The 27,174-nt window shown below is 40.1% G+C and overlaps 3 protein-coding genes across 3 annotated transcripts; 2 read left to right on the top strand and 1 right to left on the bottom strand.

Annotated features, from left to right (window-relative positions):
* Positions 1-268: 268 nt before the first annotated feature.
* LOC148426593 (uncharacterized) lies at positions 269-2,201 on the top strand. Its single transcript, XM_088410850.1, has 6 exons — positions 269-435; positions 660-752; positions 886-957; positions 1,295-1,584; positions 1,656-1,780; positions 1,888-2,201. Exons 1-6 carry the CDS (start codon positions 348-350, stop codon positions 2,024-2,026), a joined length of 807 nt encoding a protein of 268 aa, XP_088266976.1. The 5' UTR covers positions 269-347; the 3' UTR covers positions 2,027-2,201.
* Positions 2,202-4,290: 2,089 nt separating this feature from the next.
* LOC148426594 (uncharacterized) lies at positions 4,291-17,297 on the top strand. Its single transcript, XM_088410475.1, has 10 exons — positions 4,291-4,416; positions 8,041-8,327; positions 8,408-13,322; positions 13,406-13,615; positions 14,555-14,643; positions 15,024-15,092; positions 15,179-15,325; positions 15,404-15,538; positions 15,610-15,732; positions 17,152-17,297. The coding sequence occupies exons 1-10, from the start codon at positions 4,332-4,334 to the stop codon at positions 17,164-17,166; spliced, it is 6,075 nt and encodes a 2,024-aa protein (XP_088266601.1). The 5' UTR covers positions 4,291-4,331; the 3' UTR covers positions 17,167-17,297.
* Positions 17,298-17,633: 336 nt separating this feature from the next.
* On the bottom strand, positions 17,634-24,407 carry LOC148426595 (Golgi-associated plant pathogenesis-related protein 1-like). The gene is made up of 5 exons (XM_088410842.1): positions 24,051-24,407; positions 23,591-23,699; positions 22,495-22,598; positions 22,021-22,098; positions 17,634-18,387 (listed from the first exon to the last, which is right to left on the bottom strand). Exons 1-5 carry the CDS (start codon positions 24,061-24,063, stop codon positions 18,212-18,214), a joined length of 480 nt encoding a protein of 159 aa, XP_088266968.1. The 5' UTR covers positions 24,064-24,407; the 3' UTR covers positions 17,634-18,211.
* Between the last annotated feature and the right edge of the window lie 2,767 nt (positions 24,408-27,174).

Below are 27,174 nucleotides of genomic sequence, written 5' to 3' on the forward strand. Positions count from 1 at the left end.
GATTCACATTCCACACCTTTGGTATTTAACTTTACTATCATAATTATCTGAGTAATTTTTAACTCACTATCACAATATAAAAATAAAATGGCGATGTTCTTGCTGAAAATTGCTTTTTTTAACTTCGTGTTTGTGGAGATATTGTACCATTGATAGAGCATCAGGTCAGGAAAATTATGAAAACGAAACTTAGCCAAGCAAGAATGTGAACGTGTCCTTGGCTGATAATATATAAAGAGTGCAGCGCGTTCACTCAGTTATTCTCTCTCTCTCTCTCTCTCTCTCTCTCTCTCTCTCTCTCTCTCTCTCACACACACACACACACACACACACACACCGAGCTGAAGATGGAGTTGAAGAAAACAAGTCTTTGTGCTTCCACCCTGATGATCATATTGGGCATCATGGGAGCTTCTGGCTATCCCATAAACAAAGGTATACACACTCATGCACATACGATATATTTGTTATGGGATGGGGGATTTACAAAGAGTGACTGCAGTTACTTTTCACTAATATGAACTATAATGTTAGCTCTGTTTTTATCTTGGTCAATTTATTTCACATCATTTTTTTTTAAGAGTGTTTTTTTTTTTTTTCCTCACTCAAACTTGTTTGCTTGCTGCTGTTGTGTTGACATCTTCTCTGTGTGTGTGCAGGTTGCTCCGCCGACTTAAATGGGAAAATGATCACTTTGTTTTCTACTGATGAAAACGAAAATATTACGGAGTATTACGATGGCTATTGGAAAGGTGAGAGTAATGTCACTCGATCAATTTATCTATCTATCTATTTATCACCCTATATTAATAAACAGATGGGCATATGCTAACCTGCTTGTTTCCAAAAAATAATAACACTAATTTTAAAAAATGTCCTCCACAGATAGAGGAGGAGTGACATTCTACCCACCTGACTTCACTTTCAGCATTGGCAATGTTCAGACCTACCCAAGTGGTGAGATTATAGAGAGCTCAATCCAACCGTCTATCTATCTATCTATCTATCTATCTATCTATCTATCTATCTATCTATCTATCTATCTATCTATCTATCTATCTATCTATCTATCTATCTATGCATCCATCCATCCATCCATCCATCCATCCATCTATCGTAACTACAGTATCTAACTTATATCCATCCATCAATTCATCTTTAATCAACATATACTGTACATCCACCCATCTGCTATCTGCCTATAACCAATCAATCCATCTGACCATGTATCAATCAGTCAGTCCATCTATCATCTGTCAATGAGCCACCTGTCTTCCACCTCTCCCTCCATTAGGTTTGACCATCTGTCTGCATTACTGCCTTGACACCAAGACGCGGCCCCGCACCATCTTCACCCTCGGCCCCTACAGCCAGACCCCCTTGAATCTCACGTCAGGCCCCAACGATGATTTTTGGTTGCACACAACCACCTGGAGCAGGAGATTCAAGGCCAACGAGTGGTCTGGAACCAGGGTTGAGGACGGACAGTGGCCCAGATTGTGCCTGGTTCTCTACCCCAACTATGGCATCGCCAGGCTCTACAGAGGAAGCGGCGAGAGATACTCAACCAGGCTACCTAAGAAGGTACGGTGTGTCTGTCCGTCCATCTGTCCATCCTAAAAATGTTGACCTTTCATATGTGTTTGTGTCCTAAGTATGTGTTCGCTGCTGAGCCTGCGATCACGATGTCTGGTCTGAATGGTCATGTGACAGACCTGCAGATGTGGGATTTCCCCTCAAACGACAACATCTACCAGTACATGACTGAGGATGACTACAAGTAAGAGCCTTGTTATCATAACCAGAGGTCAAGTCAGATGACCTCTGATGATTACAACACAAAAAGAAATATCAATTCATTACTCCTCCCTTCCCCCCATGGTCCAGAGGCTCTGTGCTGACATGGTCTGACATCTGCTACACACTGAAGGGGAAGACTCAACTGGAAGAACTTCCATTCCATCCAGTCAACTGTGGAGGCCAAGAGCCTCCCAAAGAGGAAACTGACCTGCAGAGATACGACTGAGGTGCACCAGAAAAATAAAATGATTGTTTTGGTGTTTTTTTTCCCCCTACAACATTTAAAGCATTGTTGCTTCACAATATCGTAATCCAAATATGACACACATCTGATTGTCTTTTGTATAACTGTGTAATCACTAACAAAGTAGAAAATAAAGGTATGGCATGGAAAAAAAGGATGTATAATGCCTTTTTATCATTGCTATAAAAGACAAAAAAAAAATCATGATTATATTCACTAAAGAGTAACACTTGGTTCTGAAAATGCACATAGTGTGCAAGTGTAATTGTAATGGCATATTAGGAAAAAAGGTTATATTTAATTACTTTTATACAATATTTATTTAAAAACTAAAAATGATACAAATAATTAAATATGTAAAATTGGGATCACCAAAAGAAAATTTACATCTTTGTACGTGATACAATCTGATTGCATTATTAAAATAATTATTCATAGCTCAAAATCATATCAAAATAGAAACAGACGTAGAAAAAAAGCTGTCTGAATAAAAACAAAACTAAGAAAATTTGATGTATAAAACGTATACACTTTTAAAATATTTATCCTGAAATGACATGGTTAAATGAATAAAATCTAATGAATAAGAATGTCCAAGTATGGTGAAGTAGTATGAACTAATGTGTTTAACAGTTAGTGTGGCAGTGTGTTTAAACGTACGAGCACAATGAATAAATAAATAAGATTCCCCTCCCTCACCCCCCATTCCCTTCGCAATGATATGTCATAGCTCTCTGAACATGAATTCAAGTTGAGATTTTTAAATGCTTCAGCTGCATCTTGCCATTGCGCTCCAAAAATCATGCGCACGTGTTTTGTTTTTAACTTCATACAACACAATAATTTACACCGACAGTACATAACACATGCATGTATCGTCTACTAATACATAAACGATAATAGTGAGGTGATGAAGGGTAACGTAATAATTCAGATAAACAAATGAATAAAGTAATGTGAATAAAATAAATTCTGAAAATGAAATTTATTCAATGCCACTGCCTTTGTACATTTCACAGTCTTTGCATTATCATCTGGTCGGATCATACGTACTACATATTTTGGTGTGTTTTCTACGCGTTTACGTAACATCTGACACGCAACACGAGTCCACTTTTCTACCAGAAGATGGCAGCCTCGGACACATGCGCCATTTAAAACAATTTCATGAAAGGCAAAAAGGCGCTTGAATTGTCCCGTTTTATTGGTAATTCGAGCAAGGAAACTAGTGAGTGACGAAAAGTATACTCTAACATCACATTTAGGGTGCATAATGTGTCACAAGATGGGAAAATAAAGAAGAGGGCTCTTGGACTAACCGAGGTACTCAATATTTCCAGGTTACTTAATTTTGGGGCTATTAGGTTAGGATTTCTAAATTATAAACTCTCATCTCTATTGTCTGCAACTGTTACTGAACAAATTACTAACTGAATGAACAGATTTGTAAATTGAGTGTACAGAATTAGAGACTAGCATTTTTTTTTCTCATACCCTGGCACCGAGGCTGCTTAGACGCATTTGTATGGTCGGCATGACTTGTGCTCTGCTCTGTAACACTAAGACTGTCGTGGGAAGTTTTGTGTTGCCATAGAAACTGCCCTTGCTGATCATGCGGCTCAATGTTTGCAGCCTCCTCTGTCTTTCTCTTTCCATTAGCGCTTATATGCGTTTTGCACTTGTTATTTGCCAAAATATAAATCGGAGGAGGCAGATACTGTAAGGTGGAGGGAGATAAACAGATGCTCCCACTGTCCTCGAGGGACTCATTAGGGTTGCGATCCATGCAGGAGGCATAAGTCGTCTAATTATACCTAGGATGTGTGTTCGGACTTTCTCTTTCCTCGACTTGTTTAGAATGTCCTTGTTTTTGCAGTATCTTCCTTCGCAGTTGAGGGCAGCACTGAGAGGGATGCACGAAATGTGCTGACATCACCCCCGAGACCCAGTCGGCGCTTGGCTGAGAAAGAGGAGGGAGGGGAAGATTTGGACATGAGACTGCGGATTTGATACACACGTAATACACGGGCAGAGTTTGAGTAGATCAAATGTGGGGAAAAAAGCGCAATCGTGCGCTGCAGCATAGATAAAAAAAACAAAAAAAACAAAACCTCACTCATCAACAAACACGTGCTGCAGGGAAGATGCGAGTGCTAGGTCGCTAAGCACTCCGCTCCCCCTCCCTCCCTCCTCTTCCTCCTTCTCCATCCCTCCCCCCTTGTTCACCTTGTCTGTTCTGGCTTTTATTGTTGCGTCAGAGCCAAAGAGAAGCAGCCACGAGAGAAGCATGCCGGGGGAAAGCGCTCACAGATCCGTCCCCACCAACCAGCTTCCGGGACAGGGAGAGGACGACACCGGGCTCCCGGGACCAGGTAGGACCTCTGGGACTTGTGGGACACAAACAGGGACATTGCTAAGACAGAATGTGGACGATCTGCTAAACGGAAACTCCTTCCTCCGTCGTGGTAGTCGCTATTAGAAACTCCCCGCTCTCATCCCCGTGACTTGCAAAAAAACGGCCCTGCAAAGCATGTTTGCGACTGTCATCTTTCTCGCTTCCCCTCCCCGCCCTAACCCTGCCCTCTGCCCACTGCCTCATCCTCTGCTCCAGTGCCTCCACGTCTTCATGCGCACGCAGGCTCATCCTCGACCCTCATGCAGTATGCAGGTTTGTGAAGTGGCAGATGAGCGAACTGATGTGGCTCCGCCCTTCGTTCCCTGCCTTAGCTAGATCATGACACAGCAGCATGGCAGAAATCCCATGTAAAAACATAGCACTAACAGCAGTGTGAGGCAGATGTTCTCAACCTTTTTTCAGTGATGTATCCCCTGTGAAATATGTTTTCATCCAAGTACTCCTTAACCAGTGCGAAGCATCTTTGGGTTTAAAAAAAAACATGCCCTCAGTGTCTGACTCATTAAACGTTAGACCCTTTCAAACTTCATTTGTATTGGTCCAAAAAAGATACTCAACCTAAACTGTCTTTTTTTTTTGGATCATAGAAGCAATATGTTATCAAAAGAAATAGCTTCATTATTAATACATATTTGTCTACAAAAAGTAATCAACACGATGTGTCAGACCTGTTCTAAAAAAGAAATAATTACAAATAATATCTGTTCACAGAAAAGTATTAAACATAAAGCGTCATCCTTTGGGATTACGATAGAGATCTGTTTACAAAAAATAATCAACATAAAGTGTCAGACCTGTTCTCAAAAAGACATATTTATACATAAATATTTGTCTACAGAAAAATGGTCAATTTAAAGTTTCCTCTTTTGGGATCATAGTAGAAATGCCTTCACAAAAATAAAGCATGGACTTGACAGGTAACGAGAGGTGGCACTTGACAACTTGGGTCCAACCATTCTATATGGAGGAGAATCTGGCTTTTTACAATAATTCATTTGCATTACCTACTGAACGTAAAATTTGTTTTATGAATTTAGATTTTCCTGAAACAATTAATTCAATAATTATTTTTACAGGATTTACCCCCTGAAGTTCCTTTAAGTACTCCCAGGGGTACCTGTACCCCCATTTTGAGAACCGCTGGTGTAAGGGATGGCACACAAATACACTTTGATATGTCACAAAAGTGAACATCTCTCAAAATCGAATTTATGAAGTATAAAATTATAAAACAGATAAAAGAGGAAAATTTAGAATTCAGAACATAGGACAGTAAATGTAACAAAAATGACATTTTAATGTTTCCGTTTGTCCGTTTTGCAAAGTAGACTGAAGTATATTATGACAATTTTTTGCACGTCTGTAGATTGAATCATAAATCATTGTCAATCAAATCATCTTGAATTAAAAATAGTTTTGAATCAAAGATCAATCCTAAATCAAATTGTGAACCTAAAATCAGAATTGAAAGATTCTCACCCCAAGTATATATCCAACTCATCCATGTTTATATGTTTTTTTTTCTATCTCTAGGGAAATATGTGCCTTTCTGCCTACTGAGCTGCGTTATCACGTCTAAGTTCACCTTTTGTGCTAGAAAAAAATGTCCAGCGCTAATAAGAGAGATGAGAAAAGAACTTTCTTCCCCTAAGAGCAAGAAAACAATCCATGATTTGTTTAGTTCATGAGCTTGAATCGGCCAAGCTATGTTGCTGCTAATAAGAGAAATAAAACCTGTCAGAAAGTATAACTAATGGAAAATTTATACAATTGTAGATTTTCTGTTCCTTATTCCAAAATGTTAAGTCTTCTATATATGCGATAAAAGGTGTTTCAGCAATTAAGTATTTTGCATTTTCTGCATGATTAATATTCCTTCTTGCAAGACTGTTGTTTATTTACCAGTTTTAAGACCAACAGTCACACATAAATAATCACATATTTAGTTTCATATTTATATGTTTGAAAGCATCAGACAGGCTAAGCATTGAAAGTCAGTGTTTTTTTTTTTTTTTCCTTTTTTCATTGGCAGACTAGCTGACTTCCCTCAGGCCTGCAAGGCGCTGCGGCCTCAGTGATTCTGCTCCACTTATAGTTCCACTGTCTTCCCCCAAAGGAGCAGCACAAAGCTATTTAAGAAACTGGTAGCCAACATTTAGACCACAGTAACAGTTACCCAGTTAGTTACCATTTATTCATCTGGGCAGGGAAGAACAATGGCATGGGGAGCATTTATTGTCCTGTTAGTCTGCCTTTTGTTAACTTAGTTGTGACCATACTTAGCAGAGTATCACTCTCATTTGAGCCAAGTCTGCAAGGCATGACTCAGCTCGCACACTCACTTCAGAGCTTATTGTTGGGGTGGAGAGCAAGCATAGATGCTAAGTGCTGATGCTTGCATCCGCCACAGCCATGAGCAGTGCTCATGAAACAGGGTGACAATGATAACTGGCAGGGTGACTTGTGTGTGTGTGTGTGCAAGTGTGTGTGTGTGTGTGTGTGTGTGTGTGTGTGTCAGTGGCTGGCACAGAGCTGTGCCACTTGTGTGTCAAAATGGCCCATCAGCATGCGGACTGAGGTCATGATGGCAACGGCCTAGTTAAAATGAGGCCTCTGTTCCCTCTGTGTTACTGAGAGGAAATCAAACCACATCCATTTTGATGTAGAGGGTTGATATGTATATATATATATATATATATATATATATATATATATATATATATATATATATATATATATATATATATATATATATATATATATATATATATATATATATATATATTGTTGAAACTGAGAATACAGTAGACAGTAGAATACAGTAAAGACCAAGGCGAGAGCAACGTTTTCGGAGGTCAAGACCAAGACGAGACCAAGACTTTTTGAGATCAAGACCGAGACAAGACCAAGGCTGTATTTATGCAGTATATAAAACAAATCACAAAATGACCACTTATTTTGAGTTACTGTTGCAACACAAAAAAAATCAGCTTTTTTAATATTATAATGAAACAAATGGCAAATAACATAAGACGACACCAAGAAGGCACCGTAGAATCTGGATTCTGTGTTTATTGCTGATCACAGTTCTGTCTTGGTCTCACCCAAGTCTCGTTGGTAATAATGTGATATTAATTTAAAAAGCCTTCAGTTCCGAGACAAGGCCCTTAAAAGGTTCTTGAGGTCAAAAGTGAGCTTGAGAACTAAAAATAGGGCTTTGAACGGGCATTACTGTTTTTGGCTCCTTGTTTTCGGGGCGGCATGTGGTGGCAGAGCGGTCATCTCCCAGCCGAGAGGCTGTGGGCTCAATTCTCGAACGTTGTGTCCTTGAGCAAGAGACCAACTCCCAGTTGATTGTGATGCCGTGTCATAAGGAATCAGTGTCAAATGCTTTGAATACTTAAGATGGAAAGATCTATATAAGTGAAAGACCACTTACCAGAACTTGACGAAAGAAGACAATATAGAAGAAAGAAGACGCTGTAGTTTGAAAACTGGTCTTTTTAGTCTTGCGCTCGTGCATGAATATATTCAGAGAATGACGCTTTGATTTTATCTGTAAAATTATTTTGTTTCCCAGGCAAAAGCAGACACCCATCCACAGCATCAACGCCCAGTGACAGTGGCTCATCTCCTTCTGACAGTGGTTCGAGCCCTTCTCCAAGCACTCCTCAGAAGCTGTTACCATCATATACATCCCCATTTGGACCCAGACTATTTCATACAACATCCAACTCCACCGGGACACCAAGGCCTCAACCTGAAGGGTCTGATCATCGACGCAACAACTTGCCGAGATTGTCCGTAAAGTTAGGTGGTCATGGACCTTGTGGCCGCCTTGTCCCCGTTAAAATGGAGAGAATCAAAGTCTGTGTTAGGCTTGTAAGATCTATTTTTCTTATCCCTGCTGCAATTGTGTGACATTAACATGTGTGTATCACCCCCAGGTCCTGACAGGTTCTGAAGTGGAGAGTGATTATCCAGAGCCACAGACCATGGACACTAGGGTAGTGATGGGCCAGGAGACATTCCTTAAACCGTCAGAGACTCTGAAAGGAACCCACATGCATGGCCACTCTGGTCAGGCTAGTCAGTCATCAATTACCCCGGGTTTTGCTGAAGCTCAGACAAAAGTCAACAATGAAGAGTGCAAATTTAATAACCCAGACAATGAAAATAAACAAACAGAGTCCGCTCCACCCTCACCCATCAACACATCCCCTGTGAACAGTCTTGCATTACCGCCCTCCTCAAGTCTGGAGCCTGTCACAAATAATGACAATTTGACGGCAAAGGACAAGGGTCAAAGCCTTGCTAATGTCGAAGTGCCTTCCCAATCTGTCCACGAGCAGGCCTGTCCCGTGACTCTGTCCTTTTCTGAGCCAACTTATTCTGTAGACCCGCTCAGAGTGGGTGTGCCCTCATCCCTCGACCCTGACTTATATTACACTGCCCCTTCAACTCCAATCAAGATGGGATCCCGCTCTTCACATCTTAAACATCATTCTTATCCAGGCTCTCCTGCTTTCTCTCCCTCACCAGGCTTACCCTCAGACAGTGATGACCTCTGCTCCCCCGTGACCTCCCCCTCTGGCTCTTATATGACCGCTGAAGGAGGAAGCTGGAACTCCTCCTATGCATCATCAGCCTCCCCCTCCACTTCTCCCAACCTGCTCCTCGCGGAAGACACACAAGAGGCTCGAGCTTCCTTTGTCGGCTCCTTGTCCGAGATCGGAGATGAAGTTGGTGAGGACAAGGTCCGTACAAGTCAAGACCGTGAGAAGGAGAGGCTAGGGGAATCATGTGTGCGCTCTTCTGAGGATTTATTAAATCCACGACTTGGAATAACAGGTACACCAATACTTGAAGAAGAAGAGACTCAAAATAATGAACTTGAAAACAGGATTCCTAGAGAAAGTTGTCGTCCTTGTTGGGTGACTGCACATACACCTCCAGCAAGAAGTAGTAGCAGCCACACCAGTGACTCGCAGGAGGATGGTGGAGAGTCTGAGAGCTCCCTCTGTCCTTTAGATGAGTCCAATGCAGGGATGGAGGAACAATTAAGTCTCATGCATTCAGTCCTCAACCTGCAACTGGAGCCATGCATATCTGAGGTAGATTACAGACACACGACTGACCAACGAGAGACATTGTCCACAATCGTCACTCCTGATTTAGCCTCGCCTAACCCGAATATTGACTCTCCTGTTGTTCACTTGGATTCTTTCAGTCGTGGAGGCTTTGATAGGCTTGACCCCGGCTCCTTTATGTTCGCTCAGGCAGCTTGTGCTGAAGATATACCAGAAGAAGAAAGAATGATCCCTGTCTCTCTCATCCCATTTCCCCCTCACACAAGCCTTATTTTTAAAGCCGATTCCTTTGAAATCACGCTTTTCCCCACGGAAGATGACAATGAAATAGTAATGGACAGAAATGAAGGCAAGGATGTCGATGCATATGCAGCAGGAGAGGAGGAGGCAGATGTTGAAGATGATGATGAAGAAGATGATGATGACTATGTTGACGATGATGTCAACGGTAACAAAATAGTGGAAGTTGGGGATGATGGTGATGACGAGGAGAACTTTGATGACGACACAGATGACAGTGGTGAGGGGGTCGAGGAAGCTAACGTGGAGGTCAAAGTGGTTGAGGAGGAAGAAGATGAAGAAGAACAAGATGACGAAGAGGGGGAATACGTCAGAGAATTAGTAGAGGGTGCTACTGATGAGGACAGCTCAGCCTCCTTTCTTCACACACTCTCAGAGACATCTATAAACGATGGGCTGGATGATTTCTTCTGTTTCCAAGATGATACTGATGACTCTTTAGATTCTGCTTCCTATAACGGGGAGGAAGATGAACGCCTGTACAGCACTGAGAGGCATGCACAGTCATTGGAGCCAACGGTTGATTCTACAGAAATGCAATCAGAATCTGAACAAGGATCTGCCACCGCAACCGGTCGAACCGAACGTTTTCACACTCAGCAAAGCACATATAGGATACTGGATCACCCTGAAACAACTTGTCTTCCCAATGAGTCCAAATGCAATGAAATGGAACACAAGCCTGCAGAAGCGCAAATGTGTTCCAGTCCATTAGACGAAACAAAAGCTTCACAAATGGATGAGATCTTGGCAAAACAATTCACAGCTTCCCATCAATGCGAGTCCTTGAGCAAACCCAATAGGAATATGACTGACATGGTACAAGATTTTGTTTCTCCCGAGGAATCTAAACACAGTCCTTGCCCTGCCAAATCATATCCCTCATCTTCTCTTGGGAGTCACAAGACTGCAGAACCATGTAGTCCAGTTCTTCAAAAGGAAACGGCAGATGAGGGTGAAATGAATTACATTAGTATAGAGCAGCCCAAGGAAGAGCCCACTCCAGAAAGAGATTCTTATAAATTGCTTATACAGCATAGCCGTTATCTATCAGGAAACCATGTAGCCACAGGAGCAAGCACATTTTTATCATCGCAGTGGTCCTCCAGTGGATCAAATAAGCCTGAGAGAGAAGACTGGGACAAGAAGAATGAAATTGGCAGCGTAGAGCCTCGAAGTGTGGACTGTAGGACTACTGACTTGGGTTCCTTGAATTTGGGTATGACAACTGCTACTAATGACTTGAATAAAGGAGTGCCTCCTCTTTCCTATCCTAAAGACCCAAATCCCAACCCCAGTAATATCCCAATCTCTACCTCTCCAGAGGTTATTTTAGGCCTTGCAGACAATCTAACCTTGACTCCTGAACATTGCCCCGGTGACTCCAGTCAGGAGAACTTGAGTACTGATGAGCGGATACTTGGAGCTTGCGGATCCCCTCACTCTCCTCTTGCAATCTCACCCAAAAGAGAAAACTCAGAAACAGGTACGAGAAGAGAAATTGATCCTGAACCCAGGATCTGGTGTGATGACAAGACAGAATTACATTCAGGGTCAGTTTCTGAACTTGGAGTATGGGGAGCAGGGGAGTCTCTTTCCTTGTCACTGGGGAAGAAGTACAAGTTAGATACAGAAAGTGTACTCATGTGTGACACGCAAGGAGGTAGGACAGAAACAACTGTTATTCCTAACATGAGTAGTGAAGCATATCAAAAATATGACGATGCTTTTGGCTATGATCTCGAAGTGAAAGATAATAACAGAATGGATGGAAAGAGGAATCAAACACTAGGCAAAGAACTGATAGGAGAAATGACTTCTGCTTCCAATTTGGTTTGTTGGAACTCAATCGAGGAGATCTCAGAGGCAGGTGGTGGAGAAAGAAGATTCTTTAGCGACGATGTCAATGATTTAAATCATAATGATGACGATAACAGACACACACAACTACAAGTCACTTGGATGGATTCCAACAATAATAATGATTGTACCTTTGATTCATTGGAAATAGCAATGCATGAAGGACTAAATGCTCTCTCTGAGGAAGTGAGACCCGAATTTGTGAATGTCAAAATCAGAGAATCTGTTTCGAATATTCCCCTTGAGGATACGCCAGTACAAGCTTCGACTGCAACGCCCAACGATGAAAAATCACTAGACGATTCTGTTACCCAAGCATTCCACATAACACAGACCCTATCCTCAAAAGAAGACCATTGTAGCTTGCTCTTAAAAAATACTACAGTGGGAAAATATGCAACAAGCCAAAATTTCAAAAGCATATCAGAAACAAGTCCAGGCGATCGGACAATCACCCCAGATCTAGCACTTACTATATTGGATGGATCCTTTGGATCCTTTAATCCTAGACGTAGATTTAATCCATCTGTACCCATTAGAGGTGAAAATAAGGGTTTGCAATCAGAGACAGATGAGATAACAATGGAGCTTGAAACTGGAGCCCAAAAAAGAAATGATACCAGTCCTGCGACTGACAGGCTTGCTGATGAACCAAAGCCTAAAGATGCCTTTAAGGGACAGCAGTGTGTACATTTGAACTCAGGGATGGGCGAGGAAGAAAAGACTAAGAAATTAAAAAAGAGCTGCTCTAAAACTGATAGAAAGAATAAAGACGATCCGCGTGACACCGCTAAGGATGCATTTTGCACAGAGAAAGTTGGCACCACGAAGAAAGGGCGAAGACGGAAACAACACAAGGCCTTCAAGGTAACCAATGATTTGGACTCCAGCCATGACATTCTTGATGATGAAAAGAAAGCACTTGCTCCCAAACAAAATTCAAAAGATGACAACTCGGTTGCTGTTGATTGCCTTCCAATAACAAATAAAGGCCAAAAATCGAACAACAAAATGGTATCAGTTGAGTGTCAGCAGAAGAAAGACAAATCTGGATCACAAGTTGAAAAACGTTTATATAACTTGAGTCACAAGGATGACAGGACTACTCCAAAGAACCTCAATGCTGCGGTCAAAACAAACCAAGAGTCACACCATGAACAAGACAGGCTTGACAACAGACAGGAAATGCTGGATGACAGACCACCGTCAAATACTGAGAGAATAATCCGAGTGGACATCAATGACAACATAGAAGACGATCAGAGCCTAACATTTGAGGCTAACATGATATCCAGTCCTCTTTCCTCAGTTCCTCCAGTGATCCTTACCTCACCCATTCCTCGGACTTTGACAGGGCCACAACAAGACCTTCCCACACCTGTGCAAGAATCCCAACCTGCATTTACAGACCACCAGCCTACTTCCCAAAGCACCACCTATGCATTCTCCGCAATTTACTCCCCTTCGACCATCAACCATCAAGTGCTTACTACATCTGACTTAAGTCTTGCCTTACCTTCTCCACCTTTTGGGATGTCCAAGCCAACCCAGGAGTCATCTATCATTCCTTTACCCCATCCTACCAAACAAGGCACAAAAAAAATATCCAAAGGTAAGAGTTACGTGTTTTACAAGTAATAACCAATATTCCGAGTAATTTAATGAAGCGTTAATCATTTGGTATTTGTCCACAAGATTCCAGTCTAGCCCAGAGAAGAACGGATCGCGAGGAGGATTATGGACTCCGTTGTGTTCAAGGCTCTGCGACGGGAAATAGAAATGGATCCACGGAGAGGACTGCTCTATCTAGTCAAAAGGAAAGTCACTCTTTCTCTTCTCATCGGCAAACTGACAAACAGTCAGTCAACCACGGCCACGAACTTTCTGAAGATGTCAAAAACAATTGTGAGTACCTCTTCTTTACATTGGATTCCAGCACTAATTCCAGCAGAAATGGGGCTGATTCGTCAATCACCAAATAATTAGAAAATAACATTAAAGTAAAACATCTTCCTTCCTATCTGTTGCAGACTTGCTCAAATACAGGGTGTTCGAGTCTGAGAGAGAGATTTGCTATGACTTCCTTGTGCATTGTTGCCATCGTTAGCTGTGCTCGATTGCTTTGCATTTATGTGGTAATCTAAACTTGAACTGCTTCCGTGGTACGCAAGCTCTTTCTTACAAAGAATTTGTATTACTACTGTTATCAAATGCACCGTCGGGGTGTTGTGAATTTACCATTCATCGGACCAGCAACACTCACTGCATCACTAATGACAATACACACCCGGATAAAACTTAACATAAAGGCACATGATATTTTGCAAAGTAGTCACACTAATAAAATTTACCAATAGGTTGCTGCATGTTACAATTAATTTGCGCTTGATTTGAAAATAAAACCATACTTTTACTCTCACGGCATTAACGTACCCCCATTTAAGTATTTCTGCGGTGGGTTGTTTCAAAAATGTATTTCTGGCTTTAATACCTTGCCAATTTGAAAGAATTGTCCTTGCAATTTGAACTCATTTCATTTGGAACTGATCCATATCCTGCATTTGCAAAAAGGTTGAACAAGGCAAATCTCATGCTCTGGTGTTTGTATCACTGTCAAATCAAGTCAGACCAGCTTGTTTTGATATATAAAGTAAAAGAAATACAAAGGTCCTTAATACCTAAAAACTGGCTAAGTTTCAATTCCAATACATCATCTTAACCCTTGAGGACCAATTGCAGGTCTTGTTGTAGCCGTTGTGATAAATAACTGCAGAAATAACAAGAAAAAACAGCAACAATCATAAAAGAACTCATTTACTGTTCATGTGTTTTGTGCTTGTCTAGGTTCCCGGGCGGCCTCCTGTAATGAGTCAGAGAGTGAAGCCTCGGTTCTTGAGCTTGAGGGGGAGTCAGTGAGAACTCCTCAACCACAGGTGAGCCTGGTTGCAAATTATTTTTTTGCCTCAATTTTTTCTTCTAGGCTATTTTTACACTTAAATGAAGCAGGCAAAATATTAGAAATTAGGTCTAAATGAACATATTTATTCTGTAATGCCATGTTTTATTCTCATGTGTATCACCGTGCATAAAAAAGGCTTATTGGCTATAATTTATGACCAGAAATTAATACTTGCAGGAAATGTTCTACTTTTGCTTTATCCAAACGCTGCTTGGTAAAATTACATGCTTTATTCATTTTTCAGCTAATTGATAAGGGTGAGTAGTTGAGTCGGTAATGCGTGGAGGAGAGTTTGTTGTTTTTGGTACCATGTTTCTTCAAATCCTCTCAAATAACACCCGGACTCCCTTCCAGTCCTTCTCCTCTGTAGATGAAGGCCCAAACAGACTGAAACAAAGCCGCAGTGAAAAGAAGGCCCGCAAGGTCAGACAAACAAACTTTCCTTTAATAAAACTCAATGCCAGCAATGTATATCATGAAATTTCTTCTGCTGTTCTGCATGTGTGTAGGCCATGTCTAAACTAGGTCTCAAGCCGGTCCACGGTGTGACCAGAATAACCATAAGGAAGTCCAAAAGCATCCTGTTTGTCATCAGCCGACCAGATGTATTTAAAAGCCCTGCCTCAGATATTTATATTGTATTTGGGGAAGCCAAGGTAAGACTGTCTTTATTTTGAAATCTTGTTTCCGATGATTGCATCGTTTCTGATTCATCTCTTCTCTCGCCCTGCCAGATTGAGGATCTTTCTCAACAGGCTCACAAAGCTGCTGCGGAGAAATTCAAGGTGCCTGTGACCTCCACTCCCTTAGTGGCCCCTGTTCCACCCAGCCTGACCATCAAGGAGGAGAGCGAAGAGGAAGAAGAGGAGGTACACTCCTTGATTTCAGTGACCGCTTAGGGCACTTGCAACCCATTACCATCCACAATCGGTCTTTCCAGGTGGACGACACGGGTCTGGAGCAGAGGGACATCGATCTGGTGATGGCTCAGGCTAACGTGTCTCGAGCCAAAGCCGTGCGTGCTCTGAAACACAACAAGAATGACATAGTGAATGCGATCATGGTAAGGATGGCAGATGGTGAATAAATAGACAGAGTGGGGGGGGGGGGGGGGGGGGTGGAGGTCAACGGCAAGTCAAATCTTTCCGCAGTGACTCTGAGAGGACTTTCTCACCACAAGATGGCAGTATAAGATAAAGAAGCTAACTGAACAACAGATTTAGCTACATGTGTAGCAATTTTGAAAAGATCCCTCATGAAGAATAAACAAATCGACACGGTCGACAATCCAAAACAGATGATAGTTGGAGTACCAAGATTGACCTCAGTGAGGTAGCATTGTTACATAGTGCATCCAGACTGATGAGAATAGAATAGAATAGAATAGAATAGAATAGAATAGAATAGAATAGAATAGAATAGAATAGAATAGAATAGAATGCTGTTATTGCCATTGTATACAGAATACAAACAAAATTGGGAGACTGCTCCAATTTGTCTGGAATATTAATATTAACAATAAAAAATATAAATAAAAAAACAACTACAATAGAATAGAAATCAGTTTCGCTCTAATGCAGTTGTTAATTTCACTGTGTTACTAGAATAAGTTAGGCTAACTGTTAGCAGCTAACAGTTAGCTTATCTAATAGCTATTTTGCCTTTGCATACCTTTTTCCATATCTTCTCTGTTGGGGTGAAGGACTTAAGAACCTTATATGTATTGACCATGCTCATAACGATTTTGACCAACAGCGGATCCCAGCAGATCAGGGAAAAATAATACAGTAGTACACTAGGAATCATTTTTCAGATTTTCGACAATCAGGCCATATCCACTTTTGATCACAGGCAAAAAAAATGCCACAAGAAAGTGGCAAAGCACTAATGTTGTCTAAATCTCAACCTTTTTTTTTAAACAATGTACACCCTGTGAAATATTTTTTTCAGCCAATTACACCCAAACTAGCCAAAAACATCTTCATTTAAAAAAATAAAAATAAACAGGAGCTTTAAAACAGTGCTGTTCCATTTATGTTTTATCAATCTTTTGAATTACGTTTGAGGTAATATCACTGGGCTCAATTTAAAAGACAATGTTTTGTGAGCGAGTCACAGTTTAGCAAGAACATGCTTCATGCTCCAATTGATTTGCAAATATCTGCAGAAACCCTGTGGAAATCATATTTACCTGCCTCACACTTCCTGAAGTACTTTTATATACCCAAGAGGTACACATTAAGACCATTTGAGAACCATTAGTCTACAATGAAGCTCCTCAACTAACTCCAACATTGTTCCGTGTCACCAAGATGCCACAAAAAATGGCAAAGCACAGCTCTGGAAAACATTTCGACATAGTTCCTTGGTATAAAAATACCACAAGATGGAAGCAAAGCTGGTGCGATTAATGTGTCCTGTGCATACAAAAGAACATGTTTTTTTCAGCAAGTTACACGTTTTTTGTTCCGCTTCCTTCCAGGAACTGACCATGTGAATGGTGTGGGTGATTTGAAGCTTGACCTCCAACTGCTCCTCGACCTTAAGCCTAAACACCACTCTGCATCGCTGCTGCTGTATGTTGCATCTCCAAAACCTGCTGAATTAATAAAGTCTGTTAGGATGGAAGCTTTGCTGGATTGATTGCATTGATTTCAGTGTGCGGGACAACAAGCAGGTGCGCTTAATGGACACCCAGGCATAGGCCCCTCTGGCATTGACACCAAAGTGGCTCTTTGTCTTTTTTTTTTTTTCTAAATTCCAACAACATGATTTTAAACAATTATGATTATTATTTCACTATACTTGGTAAACAGATCCTCACATAATCATTTCAGAGCATTGGGTGACGGTCAATTCGTGCAACAACAAAAAATGTGAAGTGTAATTCCACATCCGCGCCACTAGGTGATGCAGTGACACTCTTTGTCAAACTATGCGGGAATAAAATAAGCAGGCTATCTGTCAACATTTTTTTTTAATCAAACTAATGATTACTGTGGATTTAGAAAACATTCACCAGAATATTTTTGGCACTTTTTAGTGCTCCTGTGATAATGTTCCTAATCGATTTACGTTTAATATTATTGATTTAATATTTGCAATGTAGTAGTGCAATGTGGTCTAATTTTGTAAACTACAGCATACTTTTTTTTTGACAGTTCAAATTTGCTCCAGGTGTAGTTTCCAGCAGCAATCTTTTGAGAATTCATCCCACTTTAATCATGAAACACATGTTAGTAAAACACAAAATATTATTTGACGTCTAGAAAAACACACGCTGAATCATAAATGTGAAGTTAAACATACATTTCTTGTAACAATTAGCCTGTATATATAAACACAGACCATATTGAGTTCTTGTGTGTTACAGTAGTAAATGGCCTTTCTCATTGAACACTGTTCCATTCATAAGTCCTTTTCAAAGTGGCTCCTTCAGTCAGTTCAGTGCGGGATGGTAGCACAATTCTCCGCAAGGCAATAAGTGGCACTCCCCCGAGAACTCGCCACTGCTGTGGCTTCAAGACAAGTTATTGGCGTCTTTATGATGGGGAACCCGGCGTTTTAGCGGGGAGGACGTTGTTCTCAAAGTGTCCTTGGTTGGTAATATTCCCAGCTGGAAAATATCTGGCCACCACGAAGGACGAACCGTCGGATGCAATGGCCTTACCCACACCGAGCTTCTTACTGTTCTTCCACACCATGGCTGTGAAGTGGCCTACGGAGGCAAGGCAAAGCAAAATTTAGGAAAGAATCGGAAAGATATTTTGTGCCCGAGCATATACTCGTAGAGATTTTGGAGCATACATCCAGCCTACATTGTAAGGCAACACACTACTGATGTAATGTAGGATTTATTTAAAAGCTACTCACACAAAAGACGCTCGCTTACCTATGACTCACTGGTTCTCTTTACAAAGGAAAATGAGTTCCTCAACATGTCATTACTTTTTCCTCTTCTAGTAAACATGCTGAAATATGTTAGCGCAGCTGCCATTATAGACTAAACATTGTTGTATTTCAAACTCTTTTGAAAATACTTGCCAAATCATTCGAACATACCTGTAAATACATCCAAATGTACTTGCCTACACATTCGAACGTACCTTTAAGGTAAATTGAAAACATTGCATGGGGCGTTGAATAAATGCTGTTTTTAGCATTTAGCTTACAACTACATTCAAATCTATTTAAGTAAGTTCATATGTGTTTGAAAATATCTTTGAATGTACTGAAAGTTTATATGCATTTGACAATAGATTCAAACATAGTTGTGTTAAGCAGATAGACATATTTAAAAGCCTGCATCTCAGCTTTGCGTATGGTGCCTATAAAGTTTGCAAACCCCTGTTAAAATGGCAGGTTTTTGTTGTATTAAAAAAAAGATGTCAAGGTGACGTATAACTGGAGCCATTTGGAAACTTTTGATCCTTTTTGCGTGGTTCTCATGCGCCTAGGTAGTGTTATGAAGCAAGTCGTGTATGAAGATTATTTTTCAAATATTCTGTGAGCCAATTACAAAAAAAAAAAATGCAAATGGCCCCCAGACAGGACCTTGGAACATCAGATCACAACGAGCCAACGGCGAGGTTGATTATCATGTTTCATTAAAAATTCAATTCACAGTCCTGGTTTGTACTTAGCTCATTTCAAATGGACTATAAACAAATTAATTAAGTCATTGGAAGTGAGGCTAATACAGAAAAACTACCATTCGCACCTACTGACGATTTAACAATTTCAATAAATGGAATGTAAATGAAACGATGGTGGATTTCAGTACTGGGCAGCTACCAGCAGATGGGGCAATTGATCCATAATTGCAGACTAGTAGGTTTTGCTTTGTTGTGACGCCACCATGGAAGACCAGAGACGGAACGGAATTAAAATGTATGGACTATTTACCTAATTGCGCTCTTATTTTTTTTTTTTAACAGCAGTTTAAATTTTTTAAAGTTAGGTTATATAATGTTATTCAAATATAACTTGTACTGAGGGTTCAGGGCTTGCACAAATTCACTTCAATTTTGGCTGTAGGCCAGCTAAATTAGCATCAATATGACATCAATACATCTGCATTGCCTTATTTTAGGGTTCCTTTGGAGGAAATCTTTTCAGTTGTCAACCTACGTGACGGTCACAAGACAACTTTCATTCAAATGCTGACATCCGCTTATTTCTCAACAGAAACGAATGGGAACTTCCTCTTGAAAGAAAATAAATATACAGCAGGCTTCTGCATTTGAATGGAAACGCAGAGCTTCAGCTCTGTTTTACTTGAGTATAACAAACTGAAAAAAATGTAAATCAACATCAGACTTAACACTCAAATAATATTTTGCTTTTTTAAACGGTTAATTTTCTTTACAGTAAAGTTAGTACCTACGCTGTGTTTGAAGGACCAAGTCATCAAACTCTTAAATAAATGGATGTTCTTTTAAATATTTACACAGACAGGAATCCTTTTGGTAAATCTTTTTCCTCATTAGTTGAACATGAATCAGGATGTGGTACTGTTAGAAGTGATGCATTGCATGCAAACTGAAGTCTAGAAATACATCATAGAACAATTGCGCCACACTTGAAGTGACACGAAGGTTAGGAATGTGATTTAGCATCAATTTAACTATGGCTGGTGTCTGAGTCAGACGCGCTCGCATTCTGATTGAGGCGTGACATCGGCATGACAACAACAACCTCATGCATGCCTCGGCTAATGGACGCGGAATTAACAGGCCAAATGAAAGGATCACAAACAGAAAAAGATCTTGCCACATAAATGACACTAGGAAGAAATATTAATTGGTTTTCAGTATATTTTTTTCCTCTATCGTCACATTAAAAAGGAAAAATAACATGAATTGGTACTCCAGAGGTTCATTACACCCCTACGCACAGATTCTAGTGCCATTTCACAACTTTTCAACAAGGTAGGTTGCCTTGTACAATTTTTTGGTCATTTAAGCTAGTAACTAATTTCCCAAGTATCCTAGATTTATAAATAACTAATATTTTTTGCACTCTAAGGCACACCTAAAATCCTTCTTTAAAAAAAAAAAATATGACGGTGTGCCTTATAATCTAGTGCGCCTTATATATGGATCACATCATGTGCTGACTGCATAAACTGCTGACTTTTCTGATCATTGACATTCCTATGAGCGCAACTCTATCTAGTGGATACATAACAATGCAAATGCAGCCCCAGCCACCACTGTAGCTTTGATACCATGCTCACCCTAAAAGCCTTACATTTGTGTTATGAAAACACCACCTCACTAACATTACATATGGAAAAAAATAAAACTGTTGTTTACTCATTTTTGGAGTGAACAGAGCTGTGAGAATGCTTATATTCTATTAATGAAGTTTGAGTGACTGATCTGATCATTGAATTGACATTCCTTTGAGCGCAGCTCTATCTAGTGGATACATAACAGAATGCAAATGCAGCCCCAGCCACCACTGTAGCTTTGATTGCATGCACCTTATAATCCGGTGCGCCTTGTATGGGTGTTTTTGTGTGTGTGTGTGTTTTAATTTATTGACGTGCGCCTTATAGTGCGGAAAATACGGTATGCTAAAAAATGTAATTAAAATAAATAAATGAATAAATAAATAAATAAATAAATAAATAAATAAATGGGTCGTGAAATGGTTAAGAGCAAAAACGGATGGCGGATGTTTTCCTGCAGGATCCTCTGACAATTAGCAGATTTGTTTTTTCATCATTCACAGCAAGTTGTCTTGGTCTGAAATAAGCAAAGACCATTAAGTCAAAATTTCATTTCCTTATACTGTAGGTAATTTACTACTTACCTACCTACCCACCTACCTACCTACCTACCAACCATTTTGTTTTCATTAAATACCACCCCATTTTTACACCATTGAGGTTTTTTTCTGCATTCGTTCTTGGGATTTTGTAGCCTATTTCACTTTGTCTAACAGATTCCATTTAGGTGAGTTTTTGATTCAACAAAGGTGGTGGCAAACAGTTCTGGGCACTCGCATTTCCCAAAGGTGTGGTTAGTCACAGTTTCAGTTGCTTTGTGATATAAGAAAGAGGGGTTACTTTTTTACATAGGGTTAGATAAGTTTGTAAATTTCCCTCCTTGATAAATAAAATCATCATTTAGAAACGGCATCTGATATGTTTGTCCTTGGGTCTTCTCAATGTGATATTAAAATTGGTTTGATGAAATGAAACCTTTGGTTTTGATATATATGCAAAAAGAGAAAAAAAGGGGGAAGTAGCAACGACTTTCTCACAGCAGCGTATGTGCAATGGCTCAAATAAGGTCAGAAAATACTGAAAAAGCAAAGTAAAAGCAATGCATGAGATACTCACCAGTGCCAGAGGAAAATCCAGGAGAGCTGAAGTTGTACTGTTTCACTTCATTGTACCAGCGGTCGGCCACATCCTTTCCTGCACGTAGAGTAACCTCAATTTAGGCGCCATCAAATCACTCTTCTGTCACACACCATAATCAGAATGACAGCATTGTCACGGAATCTTTTTTGATCAGAGCAAATCCCCGAGGGCTACATTTTTATTTACAATGCTGCACTTTTGGTCACCCCCATTCAGCTCCATTGAAGATGCTTTATGACTCACAGTGGCGCATTTTTTAGCACTGAATCACGCTTTCTGGGCTCTAAAATGGAAGGGAATAAAAAGGATCCCAGCTTTTCAATAGAAGAATGCACATTAGCACTTTACTTCAAATATCTTTGCGGCAAAGGCAACCGCTGACAGAAAATATTAGACGGGTGATGGGTTTTGTGTCCCATTATCATTGTGTAGAGATCATCATTGATGTACCTGATTGGTCATAGGAAGCCCAAGCCAGGTTTTCTCCACAGCTTCCCCTACTGGACTCCTCGCTGTGTTTTAGAATGCGTGTGCTAGCCAAACTCTCAGCATAACTTTAAGGAGAAAAAGACATTCAAGATAACCATTGAGGAAAAAAAAAACAAGAACGCAAAAGGAGATAATGTGGCTGAGAGCCTTCTATGTAGCTTATTTAGCATATTCACATCTTATTTCTTTTCTGTGTTAAAGATGAACTGCTCTTGAAAAAGTCAAAACATTTCATTTTAAATAATAAAACAATCTGTTTTGTCAGTTTTACAAATGTTTGTTTTTGTAAATGAGGGAATGCTAACATTTTATACATATCTGACTATAGAACATACAATATATAGAATATTTTGACTATGGGGTCAGAAAAATAGCTGCACTGTACAGTGTGCCCTCACTATAATGGGTTGGGGGTTCACATCTTGCGCCCTCGCTGTTTCATGGACCCCTACCCCTTCTTTAAGGTTGTATTGTGAGAATGTGACTGAGAGAAATCTTAGAAAAAGTTAATGCCTGTCTAAGAAAATTATTAAAAGAACATAGGACAACTCCTTTGGATTTCACTTATTGAGCATATTTTTTGGAACATAACTCCCACAATAATGTAACCGGACACACTAATTTACCCATATAAAGATATAAATGCATTTACTGTTATAATTGAAGGTAGTTGCATTACAAGTGCGTTCACTGTCAATATCAGATGCTCTATCTATTTAAATCATGTGATTTACTGTATGTTTGAATGATGTTCATCACCATGGCCTTAATTACGCGTTGAGCGTGACAATCTAGTCCTCGTTCATTTAAGTGTCCTATAATTAACGGTTATTTATATGCTTTCCTGTGAATAAATCAAGCTTGAGGAAATTCTTGCGCAAGATGTGGTTAGTTTGGCACAGAAACAGTGCACATGAATCAACAGCTCCCTTTGTTTTTGAAGCTCGCCATAAGCAACATCAACTTCAGTTTGGGATATTGCGGAAATTGCATTTGTCCATGTTGTCCAAATAGGTGTGACGGTTTTCTGTTGCGTGATATTTGCGCGTGGACCCACCGGGCGGCGTCTCTGCTTAGCTTGCTGCTCAGTTTAAGTGCCGGAGCCTGGTGCGTCTTCCTGTATTCGTTATGGCACTGCAGCACCTCCTCTGCAAATTGCTTTGATGCTGAGAGACACATCAAGGAGAGACAGCGGGCAATGTCAGACATCAGCTTGGCAAAAAGGAGACACGACTATTGAACACCAGGTTCAATAAATGTTATTGCAGAATCCATACTGGAGCTTGAGTGTGGTCGTTTGGAGGCCAGACAGAGATGACCAATGATTGTCGCTCAAGTGTGGTGCCATCACTCACTGCTCTTTTCTCCTCAACTCCAACACAATGGGCACATTCATACAGTAATGTGTGGCCACACAAAACATCAGGGCTGCCTTATAACCGGCACCGAATACAATAAGAGCTGCTCGAGTCAGAAAGGAAACAAGTACTGTAATTTGATTCGCATCTTGCGCTTACCTGACTTGCCCATGCTGAAGATAACAGGAAATTTTCAAGTACTGTAAACTCCACTAACACGCTTCCTACTGATGTTGAAGTACTCCTACTCTTTTGTGCTGTCGCCTTGAGGCTCGTTCTCTCGCCCCCTTTCAGCTGTTTCTAATGCAAATACTCCAAACCAGCTGCTAATGCCTCATGTTTCAAGCTCAGCCAGCCTTCCAGTCTGATGTCAATCCTCTAGAAATTCTGCTGGTATGCAATTTTCCCTCAGGGCTGTTTATCTGGTCGAAGCACCTTTCAGCATATCGTGCATAACTTCACGTGCCTGTTAGACAAGTTGCACACATCTGCCCTGAGTGTATCTTCATGACCCGGGAGACCACACCCATTGCCCGTCCCTCTTTTGATAGAGGAACATGACACTACGTGGCATCATCAGTGGGAGACAAATGCCCATATAAGGCTCTACGATTTTGAGCGGTCACTATCAGGGGCTGCAGTGTAGTTTTTTTTAAATAACTGGTTAACCAAAATACATCAAGTCTCTCGTACTAATGAAATTATTGATTAGTCTAGTACTTGGGTATCTTTAATATAACGTTAGGTAATTTATGACTGAAGTAAGAGATTACTTAAGAAAATTAAGTATTAATGTAAACACGTAATTCAAAACCAATGCCTTTGGGTGTGAAAGGACTATATTAATCAGTTACTTTAGTACTTTTGTACCTAAATAACTTTCGGGCAGTGCCTCTCAATTTTATTTTACCAAGCCCTGGGAAAGATAAAACCTTTTGCCCCCCTCAACGCGCTGACAATAAATAAGTTTATTATTCATAAAAAATTATCAGTACACCTAAACCTGTATCCTTTTTAACATTAACAAAAGAAAAACAATGCCAACTTTCAACAACTGTTAATTAACTATATACTTATTTTCCAGCGTTTATTTGGGTTACAGCTTAGTCTAAGCTCAAGTGAAAACCAAACACAGCTCACCTGTTTTCTGAGTTAGGTCACGTGAAATCTACAAGCTGATCTTTGATTGGTCATTTACCTGAGCTCAGGCCCTGAGCAACTGCAATGTCATTTTCAGTTGACATCATGGATAAATGGTCGCCGCATGGGGAAAAACATATACTGGATTATGATAATTTATTTTCTACAATTGAAATATTAATCAGAAAGACTAGTGGTGGCTCATAGAACATATTTTAGTACAGACATTTTTGGAGTTGATTTCCCTTTAGTAACTTTTTTTTCCCCATTCATCCATTTTCAAATGACAATGTATTAAAGTTTCAACCAACTATTCATCCAGACACACAAAAGGTTTGAAGTCTTCATTTTTTTTCAAAATGAGGCATGTTTCTCTTTGCGCTATTTTCAAGTGTGATATTCATCACTTCCAAATACAAGACAGGTTCAAACCACAAACAGCGAAAACGCTAGCCCTCATGATAAATCACCTCGCCACTCTTACCTTTTGTCCACACAACTGTGTTCGAAAAGTGTCTCCTTTGTTATGGCTTAGCACAAGTCAGGAGGCTGCTGCCTTTTTGAACAAAAGAAATTCCAAGCGGAGATGGCACTTTACCTCATTTTTGTTTGGCTTGAACACACCAAAGTAAAAACACTCTTGAAGCCTGTCTTTTTCTCCCATCTTCATTCTTTTACATTTTCTTGCGGCAATACAATTCCTTTCTAAATCAAGCAAATTATGAATCGACAACTACCATGTGTGAAGTCAAGAGAGCCGTATCGCTCGCAAAAAAGCAAAGAGACCATAATGAGGTCATCCGACCAGACACCCTCAACGCCTCGGCTGCACCAAAAGAAATTTTGTCTATAAGGGTTGTGAACAGAATCCGTCTCAAACCACCATCACAAGTAAGCTTTATTCATATGAAAACATGGTGCCTTCAAGGGACTGTACATTCCAGCATCTGAGAATTTTTGTTTCCAGCTGTTCGGATGCCCAAATGAAGGTTGTTAGCATATTCACATGTTCTTGCTTGCTGACATTGAATTCCTAATGAAGTTATCACAGCAAGGTGCTGCCCGTATGAAGTGTAACAGCATGACTTAACCTTTTTGTACCATGTTGCTTGTCTTGCAGCAAAGTTAGCGGATATACATTTCAGTCACACAAATTGGCATCTCATATATCTTGTTTCACTGTACATTATGTATACGTGAGGGAGCAAATATAGTAATTCTTTTCATGAAATGCATTAATACATTTTTTTTATTCTACAGACTTAAATGTAAATTTGCAGTCATTATAAATAACTGACAGGCACCATGGGATCTACGATTACATTATGCATGTAAAATTGGCATAAAACTGATTGCCAGCCAATCGTAGAACACACAACCATTCACGCACCCAATCATACATAAGGACAATTTAGTATGTCCAATACACCTGCCGTGCATGTTTTCTGGAGTGCGGGAACTTTGAAATTTGAACCGGGGTCCCTGAATTGTAAGGCGGACGTGTTAAAACACTGCTTCACTGAGCTGTCCTGGAAAATTACATTTCAGCTTAACAAAATTACATTGACAGTGATACTTTATGCCACTGAGCCTACTGAAACAATAAAATAACAATGAAATGAGTGGCCAAGCCGTTGTCTTTGTCACTGTGGCCCTATGCACAACAACACAATATTGTACTTTTTCTCCACATTATCACTACTTTTATTTTATTTTTATTTTTTTTACAATATTGAGAGATTTTTTTAACAACAGGGAGTATTTTTTAAATAATTTTATTGTTAATCTCTATTTTTTTTGTTTTATTGCACTCATTCACATACTAAATAACGTGGTAAGTGGTAGTGCAGTAATGTGTCGTATATTGTGAGAGATGGGAACTCAAGAGCCCTAGCCTCAACCCACCATACTACAGCTCTGGGTAGGAAAAAAAAAAATCTGCAGATACGTTCAAAATTCCTTCTGAAAGTCTTGCCAGAAGTGGGATCTTCCTTAGTGTTCATATACTGTTTTGTTGTCTTTCTGGCATTCTTCAGATTGACAGCATTGTCACACTGCTTGAACTCACCGCTAGATGGGGCTACTTTCAAATCATCTTGGGGGGGGGGGGGCGGATATGAAACATTAGTCCCTCTCAGAACCA

The sequence above is a fragment of the Hippichthys cyanospilos genome, chromosome 3, assembly GCF_059441005.1.
Source record: "Hippichthys cyanospilos isolate Australia breed blue-spotted pipefish chromosome 3, RoL_Hcya_1.0, whole genome shotgun sequence".
Lineage (NCBI taxonomy): Eukaryota > Metazoa > Chordata > Actinopteri > Syngnathiformes > Syngnathidae > Hippichthys > Hippichthys cyanospilos.